The following is a 23,660-nucleotide window of genomic DNA, read 5'->3' on the forward strand; positions in this document are numbered from 1 at the left end:
ACCGCTATGAACCAGGCAGTCTGATGGTTGCTTCTTTTAATGAGGTCCTACTCGGGTGGCTTTGCCGATGGAAGGAGGATACAGCACATTCGGCCTCTAATGGCCATATCAGGCTCACCCTCCACCAGAGCAGTTTAAAGGGAAATACCATGAAGATGTGAAGAGCAAAATGTTGTTGTACAAAGAGCTGACACCACAGGAAAATGGTTGCTTTCTTGTTCTCTAAGACTGATCACTCAGTGATTCCTGTACGGACATGTGCAGTGCACCCACAGCTGTGTACAGACACAATGTTGTTTGCCATGTCAGACATGCCAGATTTGTGGCCAGTTTTCATTGTGTGAAACTGCGTGTGAGCTCATTTGGTGCTTGCATTGCACCATCGAGTCACAAGTCAGCTCAGAGCCTGGTGCCCTCTAAAGCCTTAGGTACGTGGAACCCAGATTCTGAGAAAAGCAGGAAAACAGCCTACAGCTGTATGCAACTGGCACATGGGGGATGACCTGGTTTCTGAGGTTTCTAACTGCTAGCTGATCCTGCCTGCAACCTGCCTCCCGTTTTGGTCATGCTCAGGCAGAGGAGTATGGTGGAGCCTCCCAGGAACATCGGAGCTGAGGGGACTGAGGGCTGTCTCTGGCCTTCACTACCCGGCCAGCTCTGCTGCCACGTGTTTTGCATGGTCTGTGCTGCAGTTTTCATCCCCTTCACAGTTTCCATTTCCTCTTTGGGTCTAGCCCACACAAGCTCTTCTAGGCAGCTAGCCCAGCTTGCTTCTTTGCTCATGCTTCACTCCCCGAAGCACTGAGGCTGCTTGCAGGCTAGCTGGGTGCCAGGGACCTGGCAGGCCTCTGAGGTCTGGAGAATGCAATTAGATGCCAAGCCCTGCATGTGCAGAGGAAACATCCTATTGTTCACTGCCTCCTGCCACCCCCAGCTCTGGCCAGGCACTTAGCAGGAGTGATGCAGACCCTGCTGAGTGTTGCTGTGCTCCTGCTGTCCCTGTTCTCCAATTCTGGAAGAGAATTTAAGTGAGTCAGGAGCAGCAACCCTCTCCCTTCAGAAGGTCCCCCATCCCCAGCTTCAGCAATGGGCCTGGATGTCACTTGAATCCAGGCACTGCCACGGACCCCTGTCTGCGCTGGCACAGCAGTGTCCTATCAGAACAGGCAGGAACCTTAGGACTCTAAAGGGATCCAAGCAGATCACATCCAACACAGACCTTCCCCAGTGACCGCATGGCTCCCCGGGCCTTAACACAAGTGATGGACCGGGGAGGCTACGGAACAGACTCATCTTTAATGAGAGGAATACAGAAATGCAACAGGTCGTGGAAAGAGCAGAATGTTACAAGCAGCCCATCCTCGCAGAGATCTGGAGGGCTCTCCAGGCAAAAAGCGACACCATCTTCTGCCAGCAGCGAGTTCACAAAGGCAGTGCCAGGGCCAGGTGTTGGTGCTCTCTGGTACTGGCAGTGGCTTTGCTGTAACAGTAAACCTGGTGTGAAGGAGTCAGTCACTGGCCCTGCTGTCTTCCCGCTTCACTTGCGGCCTTTGGCATGTGCCAGCCGGCTGTATTGTCCATCATCCCGCTCACCAAGAGGCTAAGGGGAAAAAAAAAGGCAAAGTGAGCAACAACTGTGTCTGTCCAGCCCTGGGTACAAGGTAAGCTGGCCTAAACCTCCCTTTTCCAAGATTCTGGCAAGCTCCCCTCACACCCCTGAGTTTAACAACCCCAGAGCGTAAGAAGCATGGGGTAGCTGAGCCTGCCCCATCCTCCGCATCACTCTGGGAGAGAGAGCTGTGAACTCCCCAGCAGAGAGTAATCTCCAACATCGTACGCCACTCCCCCAGCAGCGGTGCCATCGTGGCTACGCCACTGCAGCCCCGTGGAGCTCCTTCCACCCATGCACACACACCCAAATACGTACACACGTGCGCACGCACGCTCACCTGGTAGAGCTGCTCGTTGGCGATCAGGTTCTGCCTGTCAGAAGCTAAATAAAGAAAGACAGCGGTCAAAGATCGGGGGAATCATGGGCAGCGTGGTGAGCATTTGCAGACAAACCCAAGTGGCTGGCTGCTTTGAGCTCTGTGCTTTTATTTCTTCTGGGAGACATGGTAGAAAGCCCCTGCATCTTGCACCCTGAAAGGCCACCACGCAGCTCCTAGAGAAGCGCAGGCACTTGTTGTCCCCAGCTGCCGGCAGCTAGCAGGGCTCTCCCCTCACCTCGTGACATGCGTCCCTTGTCCTGGCCACTGATGCAGTACACAGCAACCATCAGGAGGACGGTGGCAATAACATCTGCAACCACAATCCCCGAGATGGTGGGAGCGTCCACTTCGATGCAATTCTGGCACACTGGAAACACAAAAGGACACGAGGACTGAGAGCAGGACCCCGACCAGGACCCTGACCCTTGCCTCCAACCGCAGTGGCTGCCCTGCCACCTGGGCCCATCCGAGCCGGGACGACCTAGGACAGGAGCTGGCAAGACTTTCACCAACTGGCAGAACCAGCCACAAGCTCTGTGAAATCAGTATTTCCCTTAAAAATTTGCATAAAAACTCCAAGCAGTCCTGTGGCTCTAGAAACAGGGCTTCTGACACTTACTTCGATAGTACACCTGGAGAGTGAGCTCTTTGTTTTCCTTTATACAGGTATAGATGCCTCTGGGATCGTCATAAATTGCACCCAAGTCCAGCTCCGTTGCGTTTGCTATCTGCTCATTACCTTTCTTCCAGAGTACATTTTTGTCTGATCCACAGGTCAGGAACACCTTCTCGTTTTTTTCTTTCACAATTATTGTCTGTCCTGTAAAATAAAGGAGAGCAGAGAGCTTGACAGCTCAGTCCTCAGCCCTCGCAGTGGTGCAGAGCTTAGGAGTCTCACTCACAGAGATGGCTGTTGCAGACAGCATCGCATTAGGCTGTCCCCCGAGACACGGAAAGGACACTGCAAACAGAAACCTCTGCAAAAAAAGCAGATTGCCCAGTGCAAAAGCAGTCCAGTGTTCAATAGGTGGTTATTTAATGCAGCTCTGGGTAGTGTACAGATCCAATTTTCCTTTGAGCGAAAACCAACTGGAACCAGGTATCTATCTGGACCCATTCAGCCTGCGTGTGTCGGAGCCTCATCCTGCACAGAGTTTGCTTTGGTAATGAAGTGCAACTGCAGCAGAGACATTTTAACAGCGAGTGAAATGTTTTCACCAACAAGGACAGGAGTTGAGCCCAAACAAGCGAGGCAAAACCCCGCAGAGGGTGACACTGAAAACAACCATTCTTAGTGAAAACCATCCAAAAAGAAAACCAACAACATAGAATTGCTTCCTTGGCCCAAACACATCACCCTCAGAGCCTGCAAGTGGAGAGCAAATTCCCTGTCTTACTTGCTGGGCACTGGAGCAGAGTACAGCGTACAGCCTCTCCTGCTTGAGTACGCATGCTGGTACAAAGCCCATGGCTACTTCAGTCTAACGCCAGAGTACTGCCATGTCCAACGACACGCTGTGTCACCGTCAGACAAGTCTGCGCCATCAAAGACAAGCCACGGCATCCAGAGTGCCACAGCAATGGCCCCAGTCCTAAGCGGGCTGACAGAGCCACGAGGGTGAGCCCATCCTCAAGACTTGTTGCACCAAATCGCTCCTTCCTCCCTACCCATGCCCGTCAACCTCACACCGAGGAGCTGTAATGGAAAACCCCAGCCTCAAAACCCCGGAAAAGCAGCACGGCACGCCGGGGGTGCCGTCCCCATGTCCCCACGGGGTGCAGCACCCGATGCCCTGGGGACTTACCTTGGACACCCAACCCGGCCACGGCCACGCTGGCGAGAAGCGCCCAGGTGCCCAGGGCCTGTCCCCTCCGCATGGCGTGAAGCAGCGGCAGCTTTTCGGGGGGGAGGAAGAGGAGAGAGCTCCTCGGCACGGCGCGGCGCGATGCGCCACCCAGGTCTTTGTCAGGCAGCGGAAACCCGGGGGCTGGGGCCTCCCTCCTCTGAGGGCAGCGAGGACTGCCTCCTCGCCCAGCCCTGACACCCATGGGAGGGCACGATGGGCCTGAAGCAGCAGGTCCACCAGGTGGCTACGGGCCCCCACAGCACCCATGGGTCCCTCAGAACCTGTGGGTCCCCTCAGTTGCCATGGAACCCCCAGCACCCATAGGTCCCCAGCTGTTATGGTCCCCCCTGGCTGCTATGGGCCCCTGGCTGTCATTCCTTCCCCCCAGCACCCATGGTCCCCCCAGCACCCATGGACCCCCAGCACCTCTGCGTCTCCCAACTGCCATTCACCCCCCAGCACCCACAGGTCACCTCATCTGCCATAGAACCCCCACCACCCATGGGTCCCCACCTACCATAGTCCCCCCCGGCTGATACAGGCCCCTGGCTGCCATTCCCTCCCCCCCAGCACCAATGCCCCCCCCCCCAAGCTGGCACAACCCCCCAGCACCCATGGGTGCCCAGCTGCCATATGCTCCCCCAGCTACCACAGCACCCCCTCAGCTGCTGCAGGAACCCCAGCACCTCTGCATCCCCCAGCTGCCATTGCCCCCTCAGCTGCCATTCCCCCCCACCACCACCCAGGGACCCCCCCAGCACCCATGCGACCCCCTCAGCACCCATGGGTGCCCAGCTGCCATATGCCCCCTCAGCAGCTGTAGGACCCCCCAACACCTCTGCATCCCCCAGCTGCCACTGCCCCTCACCACCACCCATAGACCCCCCCACCATCCAGGGACCCCCCCAGCACCATTAGGACCCCTCAGCACCCATGGGTGCCCAGCTGCCGTATGCCCCCCCAGCTGCTGCAGGACCCCCAGCGCCTCTGCACACCCGGGCTGCCATTGCCCCCCCCAGCATCCAAAGGCCCCCAGCTGCTCTGGGTACCCCCCCAGCACCCCTAGAAGGAGGAGGAGGAGGAGGAGGAGGAGGAGGAGGAGGAGGAGGCGAGGCTGTCCCCCGCCGCCTGCCGTAGCGCCGCCTTCCCGTGGTGCCGCGCGGGCCGCGGGACCATGGCGGCTCCCGCGGGCTCGCTGGTGGCGGCGGTGCTGGCGCACTCGGGCCGCCTGGACAAGGAGGGGCTGGGCACCCGCATCGGGCGGCTCTCCCGGCGGGTGGAGGAGCTCAAGGCGCGGCTCGGGGCGCCGGGGGGCCGGGAGGGGGCCGGGGGGGAGGAATTTGGGGGATTTGGAGGCGGGGGGGGGGGGGGGGGGGGCGGGAGGGGCCGGGGGAGGTCGTGAGGGAGGAATTGGGGGTCCCGGGGGGGGGGGCGGGAGAGGCTGAGGAGGGCCGGGAGTAGCCGGGGGAGAGGAATTGGGGGTCCCGGGGGTTGGAATTGGGAGTCCCGCAGGGGGAATTGGGGGTCCCAAGGGGAGGATTGGGGGTCCCGGGGGGGGGATTTGGGGGTCCCGGGCGGGATTTGGGGGTCCCGGGGGGGGCCCTGATGGAGGAATTGGGGGTTCTGGGAGGGGGAATGGGGGGGCCGTGAGGGGCTGACGGGGAGGACCAGGGGGCCCTGGGGGGAGGAATTGGAGGTCCAAGGGGAGGAAAAGAGAGGCCAGGGGGAGGAATTAAGGGTTTTGGGGGGAGGAATTAAGGGTCCTGGGGGAGGAATTGGGGGTCCCGAGGGTCCCTGACAGGGCTTGGCCGGGCGGTGACTTTGCCCCGTGTGCCCCCGCAGGGAGAGGTGTGCTCCGCCATCACCAGCAAGTACAGCGAGTTCCTGCCCAGCGCGCAGAGCGCCGAGGAGCTGGTGTCGCAGGTGGACGGGCTGTCCGGCAGCATCGAGCTGCTCAGGGCCGGCATCGAGGAGCAGGTGGGACCTGCTGGGCTTCCCCGGCTGCTGGCAGCTTCTTCCAGGCCCACCACGCACCTGCGGGTCCTCGCCTGCTGTGTGCAGGGGGGACAGGGATGGAGGACACGGGCCTGAAGGCTGTGGATGGCATCACCCCAAAAAAATGATGGCATGGGTTTACGTCCCGTCTGGGGTGTGCCTGAGAATAATTAAGGGGTTGTTAGTTGTAGTTTGCTTGTTGTGCCCTTGGAGAAGTGTGTCGCACGTCTCCAGAGGAGAGAGAAGGATCCGCCTGGTTGCATCGCGGTAGGGTGTGATGCAGTGACAAACAGGCTGAGTGTTGGTCCCGCGGGGATTTGGGGCAGAGAGGGCACTGATGTGCACCACCCAAATCATGGCACATGGCAGCGCATATTCACTGAGCCATTGAGGAGAATGTGAGCAGGCCCTACCGGCTGGATCCTCTCTGCTTTTGTGCTGCTTTGATTGATTCCAACGTGACTTGAAGGAGTGGCATGTGGTGTTCTTCACAGAAAAGCATGATGTGTTAATAATGTAATGAAAACCAATCTAATGTAAATAAAAGGTAATAAACAACAGCAGTTAAACACACACACAAAATCATGTTAACTAAACCAGGTTAAAAAAAAAAGTTTCAATATGTAGCTTCTGGGTCATACCTTACCAGCACTATGTGTGAGGTTCTGGTACCAGCCAAGTCATGTTCACTTCGCTGGAGTTAGTTCTGCCTTTGGAGACCCTAAAGCCAAGTGTTTCCCATGATCTGGGGTTCTGTAACGTTGTCAATTGAGTTAGCTTTCGGCTCACTTCAAGTGATCCTGCATTTAAAATGGCTGTGTTAAAAGAAAACTCAACTCCTTTTGATAGCCTTTTGATACTGAGTTTCCTTCCAATGCCTTGACAAAGCGTGTAATGTAATAAAAAAAGAAACCAGCATGGATGAGTTTCCAGTAGGGAAATTATAAGGATCTTTCTAACAGGGATTAAAATGGAAGGCCATAGAAACCAAAGACAAAGTCATTATCAAATGCCAGAGCAGATATGTTGTTAACATTGAGTCTTTTGTCTTTCTCACCAAAGTACTCTATTAACAGAAATACTTTATATCTTCTTGTCACTTTTAAGAGGAAATCTATTAATGTTTGGCAGATGTCTGATGAAAAATTTCTTATTTTAGGTTCAAAGAGACCTAAACGTCGCTGTTGCTGAATTTACTGAATTGAAGCAGCAGCTGGAGCGAGACACACTGGTTTTGAGTATTCTGAAAAAGCTACAAGAGGTGAGGAAGGGATGTGCATCTTAAAATCATTAAGTGGTGGTTGCTGCTCAGTTCGTGGCTTTATTCGGGGCTTCTCTTTTCAATAACTAACGGTAACTCGTGTGTCTACTCTTGTTGTTTAAAATTATGTAGTCTAATAGATACGCTGTTACATACGATCCTGTTTGATTGTTGCAGTTTGATACAGCTATTAAAGAGTACAACACTGCGTTGTTGGAGAAGAAGTATGTTGTAGCAGCTCAACAACTGGAAAAGGTAATGACTTCGTAAGCGTGTGGCAAAATTGTTGATAAATATTTTCAATAAATTTCACAAGGTCCTTTTCAGTAGCAGGGGCAACAGTTACCCATGTTTTGTGTTTGTCCTTTACTGCCAGGCACGAAGCAGCCTGAAAATGCTGGAATCCCGCAAGGGCTTTGAGCTGAAGATCCTGAAGGCACTAGGCACAGAGCTCACAGTGCAGACACAAAATATGCTCTATCATCTAGGAGAAGAATGGCAGAAGTTGGCTGTATGGAAGCTTCCTCCTTCAAAAGGTGCCCGCAATTCTAGTTTGTTGCACTGTTTTTGCTTTGCTACTTCAAATAAGTCTGGTTTCAAGCACCTACAAGTTAGGAGATACTGTAATATTGTTGAATTAAGGTTGGTTTAAGGAGAGATTTCCAAAGTTTTTATTCTGACTGTATATATTATCCTACTAGGGTAGTTGTAAGAATACTTTATCTTCTCTGATAGGTTTTTGGCTGCTACTTTTGTTGCAGCTGCTCTAGAATTTGTATGTTGGTGTCTTCATTAAAACACAAACTTTTCCTTTGATCAGATTTGGCTTACAGTGGGGACAAGGGGGGTGATTGTCACTAAACGTCAATTTCATGGCAACTGAAATAAGAATTCTGCAGATTTGTCCTGTACTGAAACACAAGGTATTTGGTACTCTTCTGATGCTCTTTTATAGGAACTTTGTTTTGTGTAAATGAGGAGAGGTAGCATATCGCTTTAGCTGCCAGCTGAGGAATGTGGTAGGTTCTCAGATCTGCTGTATCTCAGACCACATTCTAACACAGAGATGTTTCTTCCTTTTCTCTAGAAAGTAGCAGCCTGGAGTCAGTGATGCATTCAGAATTGCACTTATGCACACTGCCATCAAAAGAGGAAGAGATTGCTGGCCCGCCTGTTGCTTCTGTGCTGCAGGCATTTGCTGTCCTAGGAGAACTGCGCACCAAGCTTAAAATTTTCGGTAAGACAGACCTTGGATCCACATAGCTGTTGCAGCCTGAGTGGATATCAGTTTAGGCTTGTTGTAGGATGGATATTGCGATCCAGTTCACTTTAGTCGTACATTGGGAGACGTCTTCGTCTGTTGCTTTGTGTTTCCCAGTGAGCATGAGGTGAATCCTCTGGTTTTTACAATATGAAACTGCCCAGAATTATTTATCTTTTCCTGTCAGGTTATTCTAGTATACTGTTTTGATCTGTGGCTTTGTGGTTTCATGGTCTGATTAAAGGGTTTAAAGGGCTTTTCCAGTTAAAGCTTCCTTATCTACAAAGACCAAGACTGTTGGTTTTAGTCAGCTTCTGGGCTTTTCCGTTCTCAGGTGTCAGCAAGAAGTAATCAGGAAGCATGACAGATGCTAGGACAGGATTTCATACTTCTGGCTTTGTAATTGTTCATTTTACATCAACTATGCAGCAATTTGTTAGGCCTCCATATGTGTTTTATAGGAGTCAAGTGGTCTGTAGTGAAACCAAAGCCAGCGTTTTACGTCATGAATGTTCTCTGACACAGCTAGTCTAGACAATGCTTCTTCCACTTCACTTGAAGAATCTGTGCATCCAAAATACTGCCAGTTCAGCCTCACTGGAACAAACTCCTGCTGTAGGAAAATATCTTTTTTTTTTTCATATCTTAGGCCAGTTGTTGCTGAAATACATCCTCAAGCCGCTGATTTCATACCCATCTCTTCAGCCATTCACAGAAGAACTGTCGGATGTGGTCATCCTACGTTTTAGGTGTGAAGATCCTAACTTGGATCATTCCTCTCCTGTGGAGGTTTTTGACAAGATCAAGTTCATTCTTGAAGTTCTCCACAAATACTTGCTGAGTAGGTAGTCCCTTCCTTTGGAATTACTGGGAAAGTGGGCTCAGTTTAACCATAAATTCAGTTGTCTTTTGATCGGGGTGGAGGTTGTTCCACAGTCACAGCACATGGTTTGGATATGAAGAACATCTCCTTTATAAAATTATGGAACAGTTGAAAGATGCTTTTTTGACAGGAAGGACTGAGTGAAATGGTGGAGGGTCGTGTCCAGGAAGCAGGTATATTAAAATCCATTTCTGTTCTCTTGAATTCAGATGTGCCAGTTGAGCAGCGTGTGGAAGACAAGAAGGAGTGCAGAGTGACACTGGCAGAACTGCTGGGTGATATGATATGGGAAGAGTTATCAGACTGCCTCATTCAGAACTGCCTAGTGAATTCAATCCCAACCAACAGTAGCAAACTAGAGCAGTATATAGAGGTAGGCGTGAAATACTTTCGAATTTATATAGTTGAAATGCCACATGGCCAACCTCATCAGAAAGGTGTCTTTTGCTAATCTAGAACTGTGTTATTTATCTCAGGTAAACCGTGGCTTGTTTTTCCTGTCCTATTAAGGGTGCAGGGTCTCTGATCCAAGGACCTCAGGCCAAATTTAACTAAGACTTGGAGGTTCTCAGGTGTGTGGCATAAGGCTCTTGTGTGAGCCTCTGTAAGAGGCTGAAGAGGTCTTTTACATGCTGATGCGGGATCTCTGGCTTCCTGTGAATGAACTACTGTGTTTGACTTTGTTTTTTTTTAATTGTCTAATGATCACGGGTTTCTTGTGTAGGCCACTTTTTTAAAAACTTAAAACTTTAAAAAAACTTAACTTTAAAAATCTTAATAATAGTGATATCTTTACTAGTGAAGAATGCCAAAAGATACTTTTCCTGGAGAGGCAGCTGTTTGAAACAGCAGCGATCATAGGGCAAACCCCCCAGTCCCTTTGCCCCAAGTAGCCCAGCGTAATGAAATCTAATCATCTTGCTCCTCTGATTTTTGAATTAGGTTGCCAGCAAAGTCAGGAAACAAACTTGCAGCTAGAGGACTGTATTATTGTACAATCATGGCCTCCAACTGAGCCAGCTTCTTCCAAAAGATTGCTGTAGAACTGTTAGATAGTTCCCTCTAAAACTTAATTTCGTCTTTTGCCTTCAACTGAGTGGAGGAATTTATACCCAGCTTTAATTTTGCTCTTGGATTTTAGGAGATTATAACTGGCAATTCACAAGTATCAATGTAGAATGTGTCTGCCTTTCTCAGGTGATTAAATCCACAGAGGAATTTGAAAAAGCCCTGAAGAACATGCAGTTTTTGAAAGGAGACACGACCGATTTACTGAAATACGCTCGTAACGTCAATTCCCACTTCGCCAATAAGAAATGTCAAGATGTGATTGTGGCAGCCAGAAACTTGATGACCTCAGAAATACACAATACCGTAAAGGTGCCTGTTGTTGCAATATCTTGTTTTCCTATGTGGAAAAATAGTGTAGCAGGTGAAGAAGGCTTGTCTAGGACAGTTGAGGGTTTTTCGTTGTTTTGTAGAGCACTGATTACTTGTGATTATTTGGTGCTTTTGGCAAACAACGGTGTTGAAGTTGTTTTTAATAGTGCTCAAGCGGGTTATTTCACTACCAAGATGTTACTTAACATGTTTGAAGCTTACTTTTGTAGGCTTTTCTGGCTAGTGTCATAAGCGTAAGAAAATTTAGAGGATCACTTACAGACCTTGCTTCTAGGCATGAAACACCGTATAGATTGCTTCGTGGTCTGCTGTGTAGTTCATAAGCCATGAGACCTCCAAGGGTCTTAGGGGACCTCTGCAGCTTTGTATTAATCTTGAGTCTTAAATCAATATTTTGTAGTCATCCACAGCCTCTTTTCCGTGGGCTGCAAATAATGTTCTACCTTTTGTTTTCCCTTAGATCACACCTGATTCGTGCGTAGCCCTACCAAAGCTTCCTGATCCTGGGTCAGGAGATCACTTAAAAATGCAAAAAACATCTAAACAACTTCCTAAGGAGATGGTGAATTTGGAGAATGAGACCAAACTGAGCCAGTACACGTTCTCTTTGCCCACATGCCGCATCAGTTCATCGGTGGAGAAACTGATGGAACTGGCTTATCAGACGCTGTTGGAGGCTACAGCCAGCACAGATCAGTGGTAGGAATTATATATCAGTGGGTAATTCCTGGGAGTCAGATATTTATTGCCTTTGGCAATTCTAAGCATCTGTTAATCGAGTAAAAGAAATATAAAAGAGCTGAAGATACTTAAAAATTAGAATGAATCATTAAAGTTACACTGTGTTTTGGCTGGAGGCTGCTCCCTGGGTTTGTGCGGTAGACTGGTACAGCAGGAGCAGCTGCTGAATATGTTCCCTGCAATAATCTTGTTAAGCAGTGTTTGAGGCTTATGTTCTGATGGAGCATTCAGGTGGGTTTTGCCATATTGTAGCTACTGCAGCAGTGAAAACGCGGTGAATCCCTAGGCTGCACAAGGCAGCTCATGGCTTCAGTCTTTTAGTTGGAAGAAACTCTACTGCTGTGTTCATTTTTATATTTTATCGTGTGTTTCAATTATTTAGAAAGATAAAAAAACGTATCTTTTGTTCCATCCAAATGATAAGTTATGGCACCTATTCTGAGGAGAGTTCTTGCTTTCTTTTTTCACGTGCTGGATGAAAGCAAAAAACTCCAGCTCTACATCTGGCAGGGCTCTTCAGAGAAAACAATTAAACATTCTGAGAACCTACATAGAGTCAGTTTTAAAAACCGGAGACCACAACCCTGAGGAGGGAGAGTTTCCTAGGTACTGAATGCCTTTCACTGTACTGTGGCAGAAAGAGGGCTGACTACTTATGCATACCTATTGGGAGAAAGGACACTGTTCCCTTTGTTTGCAGGGTTTCGTAATCTCTGTTCTGACATGTGGCTTGAAGTTCATCTCTTCCACGCTGAACTTACAAGGTCATCACAGCTTTTGTGAGAAGCCTTTGTGAATTTTCCAGGATGCTGCTTTTATTGACATTGCTGTAATTGATCTTGACAATTTATCCCTTGTTCAGTAAGAAAAACGTGCTTCACCACTAATAAAACCTTTTTTAAGAAAGGCTTGAGAGTTGCTTGGCAGACAAGATATAAATTCCACAGACAAACTAACATGAATCTTATTTTCTTTGTAGCTGTATACAGCTCTTCTACTCCGTACGGAATATATTCCAGCTGTTTTACGACGTAGTACCAACATACCACAAGTAAGTGTATGTATGTGCATTACTTAGGGCCTGTTTGGAGACACAGCAGTGCGATTGGAATAGCCCCGCTTTCCCTGCTTGTCCACCACAGCCAAAGATTACTAAGGGCTTCCTCCAGTGGGAAAAAGCTGGTGCTCCTAATGCATTATTAAATTATACCTGCTGCAAAATATTTGCCTGAGAGTTTCTGAGTTAGCAGTCTTATGACCAAGGAGATAGTTTTTAGTGTTTCCTTGATGTGAATGAAATTGGTTCTGTGCCTGATGGCCCTTGTGTATGTGGGAACACAGGAAACACGAGCTGAAGTTGCATCTCTAGAACATAACTGAATTTTGTAAACTGTCTTATCCATCCATTTACTAGAGTGATGCTTAGGTAACTAGAACAGAGTCCTCATCCTTGGCATTGACAGGGTTTAGCCTTTAAGATTGTTCACGATGCTTTTCCTGTAATAAAGAGCACCAGTGAAGATTTAAAGTATACAATTGTGTCAAAGAACACTGAAGTATTACTGAAAAGGCCTTCTCTCTTTTCCTCACTGTTACGCTGTAAAAAAGAATCTTCCTGTTTGAAAATTGGTTGTTAGAAACAACCAATGTGAGTACAACACGCAGCTGGAATGCCAAGGTTCCATTTCACTAGCCATAGAACTTCTTTTGTGTATGTAAGCTCTTGTGTGGATGTGGGAGGAGTTTAAATACTTCTTTTCCAACTGATGGCTTTACCAAGCATTCCTTTCAGTTATTTACAGCAACAGCTAGGACAGATGGGCTGTTTAGTGTACATATGACAGTTTTCTAACGGGGTCAGGTCTAAATGCATAAATTTCTTCTTCCTCCTTCGTATGACAGAGAAAACCTTCAGAAACTCCCGCAGCTAGCAGCTATTCATCACAACAACTGCATGTATATTGCTCACCACTTGCTCACCATGGGACACCAGTTCCGATACCGCTTGACAAACATCCTGTGTGACGGAGCGGCTACTTTTGTAGATCTGGTACCTGGTTTTAGGAGACTTGGTAATTTTACCTTTCGGTATTTTATGGAGGGAAACTCTGAGGTAGATAAGCTTGTACTAGTTTAATGTTAGCCTGTCATCTATAGTTAATTCTGCTACTCAGCTCTTTTTCAAAAGTGCTGTAGCAATCCATGCCGTGCAAAAGCTTATTAAGTACGTGACCGAGCTTGGTTAAATTGGCCCAAAATAATAAGTTTATTATTCAGCACTTACAGTCTCTAAATTGGCATAGGCAGAGCAAATTTAATAATTGTTTAATTGCTTCTCTCTGGTTGTTTTTGCTTCTAAAGGAATGGAGTGTTTTCTGGCCCAGATGCGAGTGCAGAAAGGAGAAATCCTGGAGAGGCTGTCAAGTGCCAGGAATTTTTCTAATATGGATGATGAGGACAATTACTCTGCAGCAAACAAAGCAATAAGGCAGGTAAGCAAGGCAAACAAAGTCAAATATGCTGTTGTCTGTAGATGTTGTCCTTGGAAAGGTACAGTATGTAATATTGGTCCTGAGAACTGTGCACTGTTTCAGCAGAGTGAAATTTTGCAAAAGATGAATTTTCTCGCATGCTTTTTTTCCCCCCGGGCTGCGTCTCATTGTGTAGAATGCTGAGTTCAAGTCCGCATGCTCCAAGATGACATAGTTTCCTAATCTTGAACTTTTGTTTATAGTGCTTATCTAGGGTATTTCATTTTTCAAGGGAAAGATCCACGAGCCATAATGCAAACTGAAATTGTGGCATTTTTTTCCAAGAAGGTCTGCTTTATGTGGTAGCAGGATGAAGTCATAGCCTTCTGCTTCTGTAAAACTTTTCTGTCCACGTGCGCTCACCTTATCATTTTGTGCTTTTCTTAATGTACTTCTTGATAACACGTAGAGAATGTACAGCTGTTGTCTTCCAGGTATTGCATCAGTTGAAAAGACTGGGGAAAGTTTGGCAAGATGTCCTTCCAGTGAACATATACTGCAAGGCCATGGGGACCTTACTGAACACAGCGCTCTCAGAGATTGTCACTAGGATTGCTGCCCTAGAGGTAACTGCACGAGGTGGACATGCCAGGCGTAGGGGTGGTGTGTGTGACCTCTAGAAATTCTTTCCAAATTGAGGTTTCAGGGGAGCCAGTTGTAGTCTACATGTTGAAGAGCCCCCCCACTGTGAATTGGGTGGCCTCTTTTCCTTTAATAGCTAGGACACTTGCTTATGCCATGCCTGCCAAAAAGCTTTGCTTTCATCATTGTGCTGGCGTTACCTGAGCGCTTTCCTTATAAACTGCTCCAGACCTTCCTCATAACCCCTCTGCCTCACAGTGAAATCCTTGTTAGTGCACCAAGATGCGCAGTTCAGAAGCAGAACCCTTGTTCTGAAGTTGCAGTTGCAGTTGCAGTTGCAGAGACCTTGATGAAATAGCTATTCGTGAAATCAGTTATATTAGCTTGAGAATGTTAAATGCAATCCAAACCACTGCTTTTCATCTTCACACACACAGTCCCATTTAAAAAAAAAAGAAAAATTTCATTTAATTTACTGCTTGGCACCTCAAAGACACATCTAACTGCTCTTTTTGTTTACATTTGTTCAATTCTAGGATATCTCTGCAGAAGATGCAGATAGGTTGTACTCCCTCTGTAGGATCATGGTAGTGGAAGGACCCCAGGTTTTCACCCCCCTACCTGAAGAGGACAAAAACAAGAAATATCAAGAGGAAGTTCCAGTCTACGTGCAGAAATGGATGACATTCAAAGAGCTGATGATCATCCTGCAAGCTAACCTCCAAGAAATAGTAGATCAGTGAGTGTCTTCCTTGTCGGTTAGTTCTTCACCTGCTAAACAGGGAGCTGGGAAGCGGTCTGATACCAGCAGGGCACCGCATTTAGAAGAGCCTTTTCAGATGAAGGAGAATCACTTTTAATAAGGATCAGACAGCTGCTCCTAGTGCCATATTTTGGCTGTGTGTTTATAGTCCATTTCACTGGTCATATATTCAGCTGTCTCCTGCAGGTGAAAAAGCAATGGTAAAAAAAAAAAAAAAAAGTGCCCTGGGAGAGCCAACCGCAGAGCAATTATACATCCCCCCTTGACGTCTCTAAATTCAGAAGTACGCGATGCTAAGCAGCCAGGCATTTTGCCCACTGCTTTTGATGTTAGCTGTGCCTTGCAACTGCAGCTATCATTTCACGTAATTGGTCTTCAGTTTCTAGAGACCGTTTCTTAGGTCTCTTAACTTGCAAGGGGTATTCATCTGAATTATACATGAGGATTTGCATTATGACTCCTATTACTTTAGTTGTCATGAGTTGTCAGAAGCTAGATGTTTCTTGCGCACACTCGCTTCACATGTACATCTGAACGACAAGGAGACATACTGTCCTCTAAACTGCAAAGTTTGTACTAAGTGCAAGAAACACCTTAAAACCTGTTGCTTTTTGTGCCTAATTAAATAATTCTGGACCTAAGTTGCATGAAGCTAATAGGCTGCTAACTAGATTTGTTTTGCTTCTAGATTTACTACTGTAGCATGCCTATAAATGCTTTATGCTTTTAATTTTACTTGAACCATTCAGTCATCACAGGAGTGGGAGAACTGCAGTGGTTTGTTGTGAATGCTCTAAGGCTTGTTTTAACGTGAAGTTTCCATGCAGTTTTATTAAATGAAGATCTTTCTTCCTTGTAGATGGGCAGATGGGAAGGGGCCTCTTGCAGCTGAATTCTCCCCAGCTGAAGTGAAGAGTCTGATACGAGCCTTGTTCCAGAACACGGAAAGAAGAGCAGCAGCACTGGCCAAAATCAAGTAACTGTTTGCTTGTAACATGTTGCATCTTCTGATAAAGCAAGAATGAACTGAGAATCTTAATTATTTTTTGGATTTGATCCTTCTTGTACTGGACTACAAAAAGCTTAGCATTAGGTGTGTGCTTCCTGGAGGCTTGACTAAGGGAGGAGAAAAAATTCCTAGCTCACTGTCAGCAGGGCCCATGGGATGGCTCTATGAGTCTGAGAACAGGAAATCAAAGGTGGGTAACACATGGGCACTAACTGCAGCTGCTTTATCTGCTACACACGTGGAGTTTGGGCTTGAAAATTCAACTTCTTGCCCTGCTCCCTGAAGGTGTTACACCCAGATTGTAGTTTTGCTTTAGGAGCTGATGGGTATACAGTCCTGGTGAAGAAGAGATGCTTTTTGTGATGTTTGCTAAATTCCATCTTCTTGGATTTCATCTTCTTGTAAGCCCAGCATAGGCAAGTAAGTCCTTTATCCAAACTCCTTGTGAGACTGAGCACTACTGGCAGGTGGGCCTCTCATTCAAGGTGCTGTACAATGTCATCTCAAGCTTGCTTGCTTAAGGGTCCTGTAGAGGGATTGTTATTTCTCACTTGTGAATCTTACCTATGCAGTTTTACAGCAGGGGACGTGTACCCCCTTTGTGTCTTACCTCTTCTGTCCCTGCAAATTACATATAAAACTCACAAGCAGTGGTAGCTTTTGGTGTCCTTCTAAGAATGCTGAAGTGCCAAATTTTGCTCTTACCCACCTGTTTTGTTCATGTTTCCCTGAACAGCAGATGTCAACAAAGTGAAAATTTTACTGGGGGGAAGAGGAAACCCTGTTCCAAGTGAAATGTTTACTGAGGCCGAGTGTTTTGCACAACCGGCAAAATTCCTCATGGCTTTATTTCTCATGGGAACTATCTCACAACTGAATTCAAAGTTTTCCATCCGACTTTGCCAGCTGTGGAAGCCAGTTCAGCTCCTTCCTTTAACTTTTGATTTGTGTATGAATTAAGTAAGTCTGGCATCTATTGTCTTTTTGATAGTAACCTTACTGTATTTTAAGAATGATATAAATGCTAGTAAATACAAGAAGGGAATTAAAAGGAATTAAGTGTGCACTTAGAAGATAATGCTTGAAGTTACAAAGGCTGTTTGAGACTTCAAGAAACATACCTTTATTTTAGTTGGAAACCTCATCAATAGCAGTTGTTGAAATGTAGCCCAGAGGCCAAGATGTGCCCCTTGCTGCACACAGAATATTTCCTGCTATGTAATGGTTTGTAAGCATGTCATGACCTGCTTACAAAAGCTTAGATCATAGAGCTACACATTTTAATGTTACCAGTCATTGTATCCTTTTCGTTTGGACTTTTGTCTGACTTCTCTTTACATTCCTGAGCATTTTGGGGGATACCAAAATTACAGCTGGCTTTCACACTGCACCCAAATTTTACATTGCACCCGAATCACAGCAGAACCTCATGGCTGTTCTGGGTGCTGGGTCAGGCAGGAACAGCCAGGTCTGGGGGCAGGGAGACTGCTTGTTTCTGGCCTGAAGGGGTATAAGCACGCGGAGCGGGCTGGTGCAGTCAAGTTCCCATTTACACCAAGTCCAGCCTGTGAGAATGGAAAAACGAAGGCAAACATTGATCCAAACTCTGACTGTCACTCTAGCTTTTCCTTTTTTTTCCCCCCTTTCACTACTTTAAGTAATTCATTTGGGGGTTGAGAATGTTCCCATGACGCTTGCATCTCCTGGGAGCCCTTGCCCTTTTTATAAATAGGAAAACAAAAAATTGATATTTTGAAAAACGCCACTTCTCTCATGTGGATTATTCACAAAAATGTAATATGCTATTTTCTTTAATAAACTATTTATACTGGCCCTGTTGTCTGGTGTTGCCTGGGGAGACTGATTCTCTTGTGGTTACAGTAACACAGTATGAAGCTGGACCTTCCGAAGGGGCAAGATGTTGCTCTGACACGTCTCTCCTTGCATTGCTTCTAGTAGATCTAGCAATAAGAAAATAAAAAGGAAAAATAAAGAATTGGTACTATGCTGTGGGGTGGGAGGTCAGCCCAGAGGTCATGCATCAAGAGCGAGCGTGGGGTAGTAACAGGTAAAGCTAAAAACAGGATGCTAGCACCTGGATTTTCCTATGCCACGTGCCTGGCTGCGGGTCAGGCTGAACACACACCTTCACCTGCCCCAGCTTACCTCTGTGGTGCGATAAATCCACGGCAGAAGCTGAGCCACGTTGGTGTAAACCCCGGGGTGGTTGGGCTCGGCACAGCCCTGGCCCCAGCTCACTACACCTACCAAGCGCCACGTGAGTTCGTCCTGGCAAACCAGGGGGCCCCCGCTGTCCCCCTGCAAGACAGCAAGGACTGGAGCACAACAGGGATGTAACGCTTCTGCTCATTTCCACTCTGGCTGCGCACACCCCACAGCACCAGTTGCTCCTTCCCGTTACCTGGCACGCATCTATTTTCCCCTGCGGGTAGCCGGCACACAGCATCCTGGCCGTGAGCTCTCCTTTGTACATGCACGAGCTGTTGCACCTCCTGGTACTAATTAGGGGAACCAGAGCTTCCTGCAGAGTCTCCGTTAGCTGTGCTGCGGAGGGAAGAAACCAGGAGGGAAACGAGATCTCCAGGAAGCAGTCAGGGAAGAGCACGGCACTGTAGCTGAAGGGTCAGGAGGAAGATGGGGTCTTATGGGATTAATGAGGCTGCTGAAGGGGGGTGCAGGCTACAGGAGGGGAGCAGTGCAGGACCAAGCGCGGCATGGAAAGGGCTGCACCTCAGTGGGGAGCAGGGAAAGCTGCAGGTCAGCACCGAGGGACAGGGACAAGCCGGGCGCTTACCTTGGTCTGGTCTGGTGTAGCCCCAGCCTGAGACCCAACAGGGGGTGCCCTGGAAGAGGTCGCGATGGGAGGGTGGCAGACACACGGCACGGATGGCATCTGCTGGGAAGGGGATGCGGTGAGCCCCGGGACAGCGGGGCCATGCAGTGCAGGCGCAGCCGAAGCTGTGGAGCTGCCAGCCTGCAGAACTCAGTCTGCAGAGCTGCTCAGCCCCACAAATGGAGGTGAAACACCCTTGGACCAGGCCCCTGGAGGCCTCAGCTCCCACAGCCACCTTCCCAGGCACAGCTGGGAGCATTGTGCTGCTGGGCATGCTGCCTCCAGGTGCCCAGAGGGGCTGGGGACCCTCTTAAGCAGCTTCTCCCAAAGGGCAGGGTCAGAGCAGGCCGCTTTCCAGCCACTTCTTCATTGCAGGTCCAGACAAACTACAAGTGGGGGGAGGCCACAACAGCATCTTACCAGAGAAATTCAGGGGGATGCGGAGCTTCATCAGAGCAATGTCATAGTCGAGGCTGCTGCCGTTATAGAGCGGGTGGTAAATAACCTTCTCCACCGGTACCCCAGCCTCCTGCTCGATGGAGCCACGAGCAACACCGGCACCCACCAGCCAGCCGGAGGCGTGCAGCCGCCTGTAACTGAGCACCACGGGTAACAGAGCACCACAGCGCCTGGCCCTCATCTCAGGGCTCCCTGCACAAGGCCTGGGACGAGGACGGGCACCCAGCTCCCCGCTACCTGTGCACGCAGTGCGCCGCCGTCACGATCCAGCTGGGCGCCAGCACAGAGCCTCCGCAGTGGTGCCGGGAGCCGTGGCGCACGCTCACCTGCCAGGGCCAGCGCCCAGGGGCCGCGTCCGTGCCCCCGACCACCCGCAGGGCCCCGCGGTGCAGCCCGCACTCTGCAAGGCAGCCGTGAGGGACAGGACGGAGGGGAGAGGGATGGATGCGGGTGGAGATCCTGGGGACTCACGAGGAGAGGGAGGCACTGACCTGAGCACTTCAGAGCCACGATCCGTCCCGACTCGCAGGTGCTCCTGCGCAGGGCAAACCTCTGATCAGAAAACTGCAGAGTGCTTGGGGAGCTGCAGCAGTCCCCGACGGGGCTGCTCGTTGGGCAAAGTCAGCACGGTTTTCTGCCCATCTTAAGCCCAAAAAGGTATTTTTGTGCCTCCAGCAAAGCCTGCCGTAGCCCAGGCCTGCCCGTACCTGACCTGCCACATGTCTTCCAGGCTGCCTTCCTGGCCGGGTCTGAGCTGGATGAACTCCTGAGCGTCCTTCACCCTGACGTCCGTCAGGTTCACTCCCTTCTGGTGGGTCATCCTGCAGGAGCAACCACAACCATCCCAGGAACCTTCCCAGGAGTGGTTCCTGCCCTATAGCAGCTGTGGTGCCACCACCCTCCCTGTCCCATGGCCAGGAAGGTGCCCAGGTGGCTGCAGCCAACTCCCACAGCTCCCCCCAGCCCCGCTCAGCACCCCGAGCCCCCAGCCCCTGCCCACCGGAGCGCCCCGAGGTGCCGGCAGAGCTGGGTGCCCAGCCTGAGCCGCCAGCGCTCGTGGCAGGCCAGCAGCCAGCCGGGACGGCCTCGCACCCGCGCTTCCAGCAGCGAGCTGTCTGAGTTGATTCTGAAAGACACTGAGGCCAATAGAGCAGGATTTAAAAACCAAGCGAAACAACTGCAGCATGCAGCTGAAACGAGCTACTGGTTCAGCAGGACAAATTCATTATTGAAGAGTATCTTTTCTGCTCCTGCTGGGCTTGCCAGGGGTGGGGGGAATGAAAACCTCTGCCAGGAGCCCCACCGACCACGGGCTCGTCCTCTTCACCCTCAGCACACTCCGGGATCGCACCCGGCTCCTGTGGTGGGGCGAAGCCCTGGTCCGGCGGTGGCATCTTGAGGTGCCTCGCTTCAGGAAGGAGAGGGGAGAGCAGGGGTGAGACCGCAGGGCCGGGCAGCCCCCAAGGGTCCATGGCAGTGGGAAGGGCCCTATGCTGCCCTGGCAGGGGCGCTGGGCACCCACAGGCAGAACCGTCCCGGCACAGGCACTGACCCAGCAGCCAAGCCCCCGCCGCCAGCCCCGCCAGCAGCACCACGGCCCCCAGAAGCAGCAGCAGCCTCCAGACGGTGCAGAGACTTCTGAGAGATACCTCAGCAGAATCTTTAAGAAACAAAGGGAGGGGATGGACACGGTCTCATCCATCCCTCATGGCACCACCAAGCCCCTGGCAAGGTTCTCAGGTCACTGTGGCCCTGTTCCTGGGGCCCTCCCGACCCTGTGCCCCCAGTGCCATGAGGGGATGACCTATGGCCATGGATTCTGTGGAAGGTCAGGATCTGGGGGCCCCCCTTGCTCCCCAAGTCTGTAATTGGCTCACCGTGTCCTGGGGACGTCCCTGTCCTTGCTTCCCTCAGCTCTGCCGTCAGGCTCTCCTGGCTCTGTGCCGTGTCCCCGATGCCAGGCAGGTTTTGGGGACAGCTTTCAGCCTCAGCCGGCCCCTATGGAGAGGAGCAGGGCGCAGGTCAGTGGCAGACCAGACTCCTGGAAGGGAACAGCTTCATTTGAGGCAGGGGGGGCCGAGAGGAAGCGCCGCTCACCATGCCAGAGAGCAGGATGTCTCTGCTGAGCTGCTCGAGTTTCCCTCGGCACAAACCCAGCTCCCAGCCCCTTATTCCTGGCTCCCCACCGCCTCCCTCCCCAGCTCTGAGCAACCCCAGCAGCTGCTGGGCTGCCCCAGCCCCACCTTCCACCTGCCGTCCCTCCTCTCCCCGCCTCGCTTTGCTCACCTGTACACAAGAGACACTGAAGAGCAGCAGCAGCCCCTGGACACTAGCAGAGGGCTGCAGCAGTGGGCACCAAGGCACGGGTAGACCTGGGACCAAGCCCCCCCTTAACAGCTACCTTTATTAGAGCAGACCTTGGGCAGCAAATTGATTTAAGCTAGGAATAAATCAGAAAAGACGGCCCGCAGGTGCTCGGTATCGGCCCCACATCTCACGCCAGGTGCCTGCCGCCAGGTGCAGCTTTGTCTCCGCAGGCTGCTTCACACAGGTGCTGGGGGGGCCGGAGCCCCCCTCACTCGGCGAGCCCCTCCGTGCCCGACAGGGCTGCAGTGAGACCCGCAGGGAGGCAGCCCCAGCTCCCCAGGTGCCGGGTTCTCCAGCTGGAATATCGGAGAGCAGCAAAGGTCGGCCCGCAGCTCCCCGCTCAGCTCCTTTCTCTGCTCAATTTCTTGCTGCTGACAGACGCCGGCTGCGCCCCGCAGGAAGAGGGCACAGGGCCTCCTTCCGACCAGCAGTGCCAGCCTCTGCTGCAGAGCTCGTCCTGTTCCCGGCGCCCCAACGAGAGCACAAAATTCCTCATGGAAATCAGCCCCAGGCCACGAGCTGTGGGCTCAGCCCATCGGCAGCTCCCGGGGTCCTGCAAAGAGCCCCAGTGCCCGGTACCCTGCATGGCCTCGTCCCTCCAGCCGTGCTGCTTCTCCAGCTGGCTACACCCCCCCAGAAATAACAGTAAAACCATCTCCAATTAAGTAATTCAAACCCCACCTTCTCCTCCAGGAGAGAGGAGACTGAGCACCACTTTCAGCCCGTCTGAAAACCAAAAGGCAGCCGGAGCAGCCTGGAACAGCTGTGTCATGAAAACAAACAAGCAAAGGCCCCTTCTTGTTTACACGCTTCTCCAGCCCAGAAGACACAGCTGATGGCGTGTTACTCAAAAGATCGATGAATTTTTAATGCCATTTACTCGAGGAAACTCCCATGAATATTCCATGACAGCCCCGCCTCGCAGGTTCGGGCTGAGGCTTGGTGGGGGAACCTGGCGGCCCCTGCAGCTGCTGCCCTGCGGCGGGGAACAGAAAACCAAGTGGTCAGGGCCCCACGGGGCCCCCAAATCAACCCTGCCTCTTTCCTGGGAGCTGCTGGGCCCTACCCGGTGGCTCCGGAGCATCTCCTCGCTGCACTGAGGACTGTAGATGGTGCTGGAGGACTGGGGAGCCCGCTGGGAAGGCTGAGGCAGCCGCCCAGGAGCTGCTGAGCCCCCCGTGCTGAGGGTGCCTGGGTTGGGGGCTCACGGAGGTGCTGCAGGAGCAGCTCCATCGTCCCCTCTCTGCGCACCCCACACCCAACCCAGCACCGACCCTTGCAGGAGCTGGACGAGGATCTGGGCTGTGAGCGGCCGGCCAGCGGTCCCAAAGGGCAAACACCTTCCCTGCACACACCAAAAGGGAAGAAGCTCAAGAAGCGAGTGCCAGTGTGGGAAGAGGGCGAGAGCCAGCTCCAAAACGGTGCCTCAGGAGCAGGTATCAAAGCCGAGGCACATCTCAGCCCGCGCTGCCTCGCTGCTCTGAGTCACGCGTCTTTTCCGCACTTAAAACTCATTAAAAGAAGATCAATATTTCTATCAATTCTGCCTACCTGCAATAAGAAAGTAGTGACTAAAACGAGAGAGCTTTCAAAATTAAACACTGGCACACGCGTGTGAAGGTGGGAAGGAGAAGAGCGTTACAGCTTTATCTCCTGATTCCCACCGTCCTGCTCTGGCTCTGGCTCTTTAGAGACCTAAGATAAAAAAAAAGCAG

At 50.6% G+C, this 23,660-nt stretch overlaps 3 protein-coding genes across 3 annotated transcripts; 1 reads left to right on the forward strand and 2 right to left on the reverse strand.

Moving 5' to 3' along the window:
- Positions 1-1,277: 1,277 nt before the first annotated feature.
- CD3D (CD3 delta subunit of T-cell receptor complex) lies at positions 1,278-4,186 on the reverse strand. Its single transcript, XM_083808517.1, has 5 exons — positions 3,797-4,186; positions 2,611-2,811; positions 2,227-2,358; positions 1,950-1,993; positions 1,278-1,600 (listed from the first exon to the last, which is right to left on the reverse strand). The coding sequence occupies exons 1-5, from the start codon at positions 4,038-4,040 to the stop codon at positions 1,538-1,540; spliced, it is 684 nt and encodes a 227-aa protein (XP_083664643.1). The 5' UTR covers positions 4,041-4,186; the 3' UTR covers positions 1,278-1,537.
- A 784-nt stretch (positions 4,187-4,970) lies between these two features.
- ZW10 (zw10 kinetochore protein) lies at positions 4,971-18,098 on the forward strand. The gene is made up of 16 exons (XM_083808488.1): positions 4,971-5,129; positions 5,681-5,815; positions 6,993-7,094; positions 7,272-7,349; positions 7,471-7,630; positions 8,182-8,331; positions 9,005-9,196; positions 9,448-9,611; positions 10,436-10,618; positions 11,100-11,338; positions 12,360-12,431; positions 13,283-13,452; positions 13,742-13,872; positions 14,346-14,477; positions 15,030-15,232; positions 16,116-18,098. The coding sequence occupies exons 1-16, from the start codon at positions 5,013-5,015 to the stop codon at positions 16,234-16,236; spliced, it is 2,349 nt and encodes a 782-aa protein (XP_083664614.1). The 5' UTR covers positions 4,971-5,012; the 3' UTR covers positions 16,237-18,098.
- On the reverse strand, positions 17,843-21,886 carry TMPRSS5 (transmembrane serine protease 5). Its single transcript, XM_083808512.1, has 13 exons — positions 21,865-21,886; positions 21,456-21,576; positions 21,131-21,238; positions 20,864-20,986; positions 20,579-20,714; positions 20,286-20,399; positions 20,070-20,113; positions 19,816-19,978; positions 19,540-19,715; positions 19,081-19,182; positions 18,688-18,830; positions 18,432-18,584; positions 17,843-18,226 (listed from the first exon to the last, which is right to left on the reverse strand). The coding sequence occupies exons 4-13, from the start codon at positions 20,970-20,972 to the stop codon at positions 18,218-18,220; spliced, it is 1,149 nt and encodes a 382-aa protein (XP_083664638.1). The 5' UTR covers positions 20,973-20,986; positions 21,131-21,238; positions 21,456-21,576; positions 21,865-21,886; the 3' UTR covers positions 17,843-18,217.
- Between the last annotated feature and the right edge of the window lie 1,774 nt (positions 21,887-23,660).

This window comes from Anser anser (genome assembly GCF_964211835.1).
Source record: "Anser anser genome assembly, chromosome: 22".
In the NCBI taxonomy this organism is placed as follows: Eukaryota; Metazoa; Chordata; class Aves; order Anseriformes; family Anatidae; genus Anser; species Anser anser.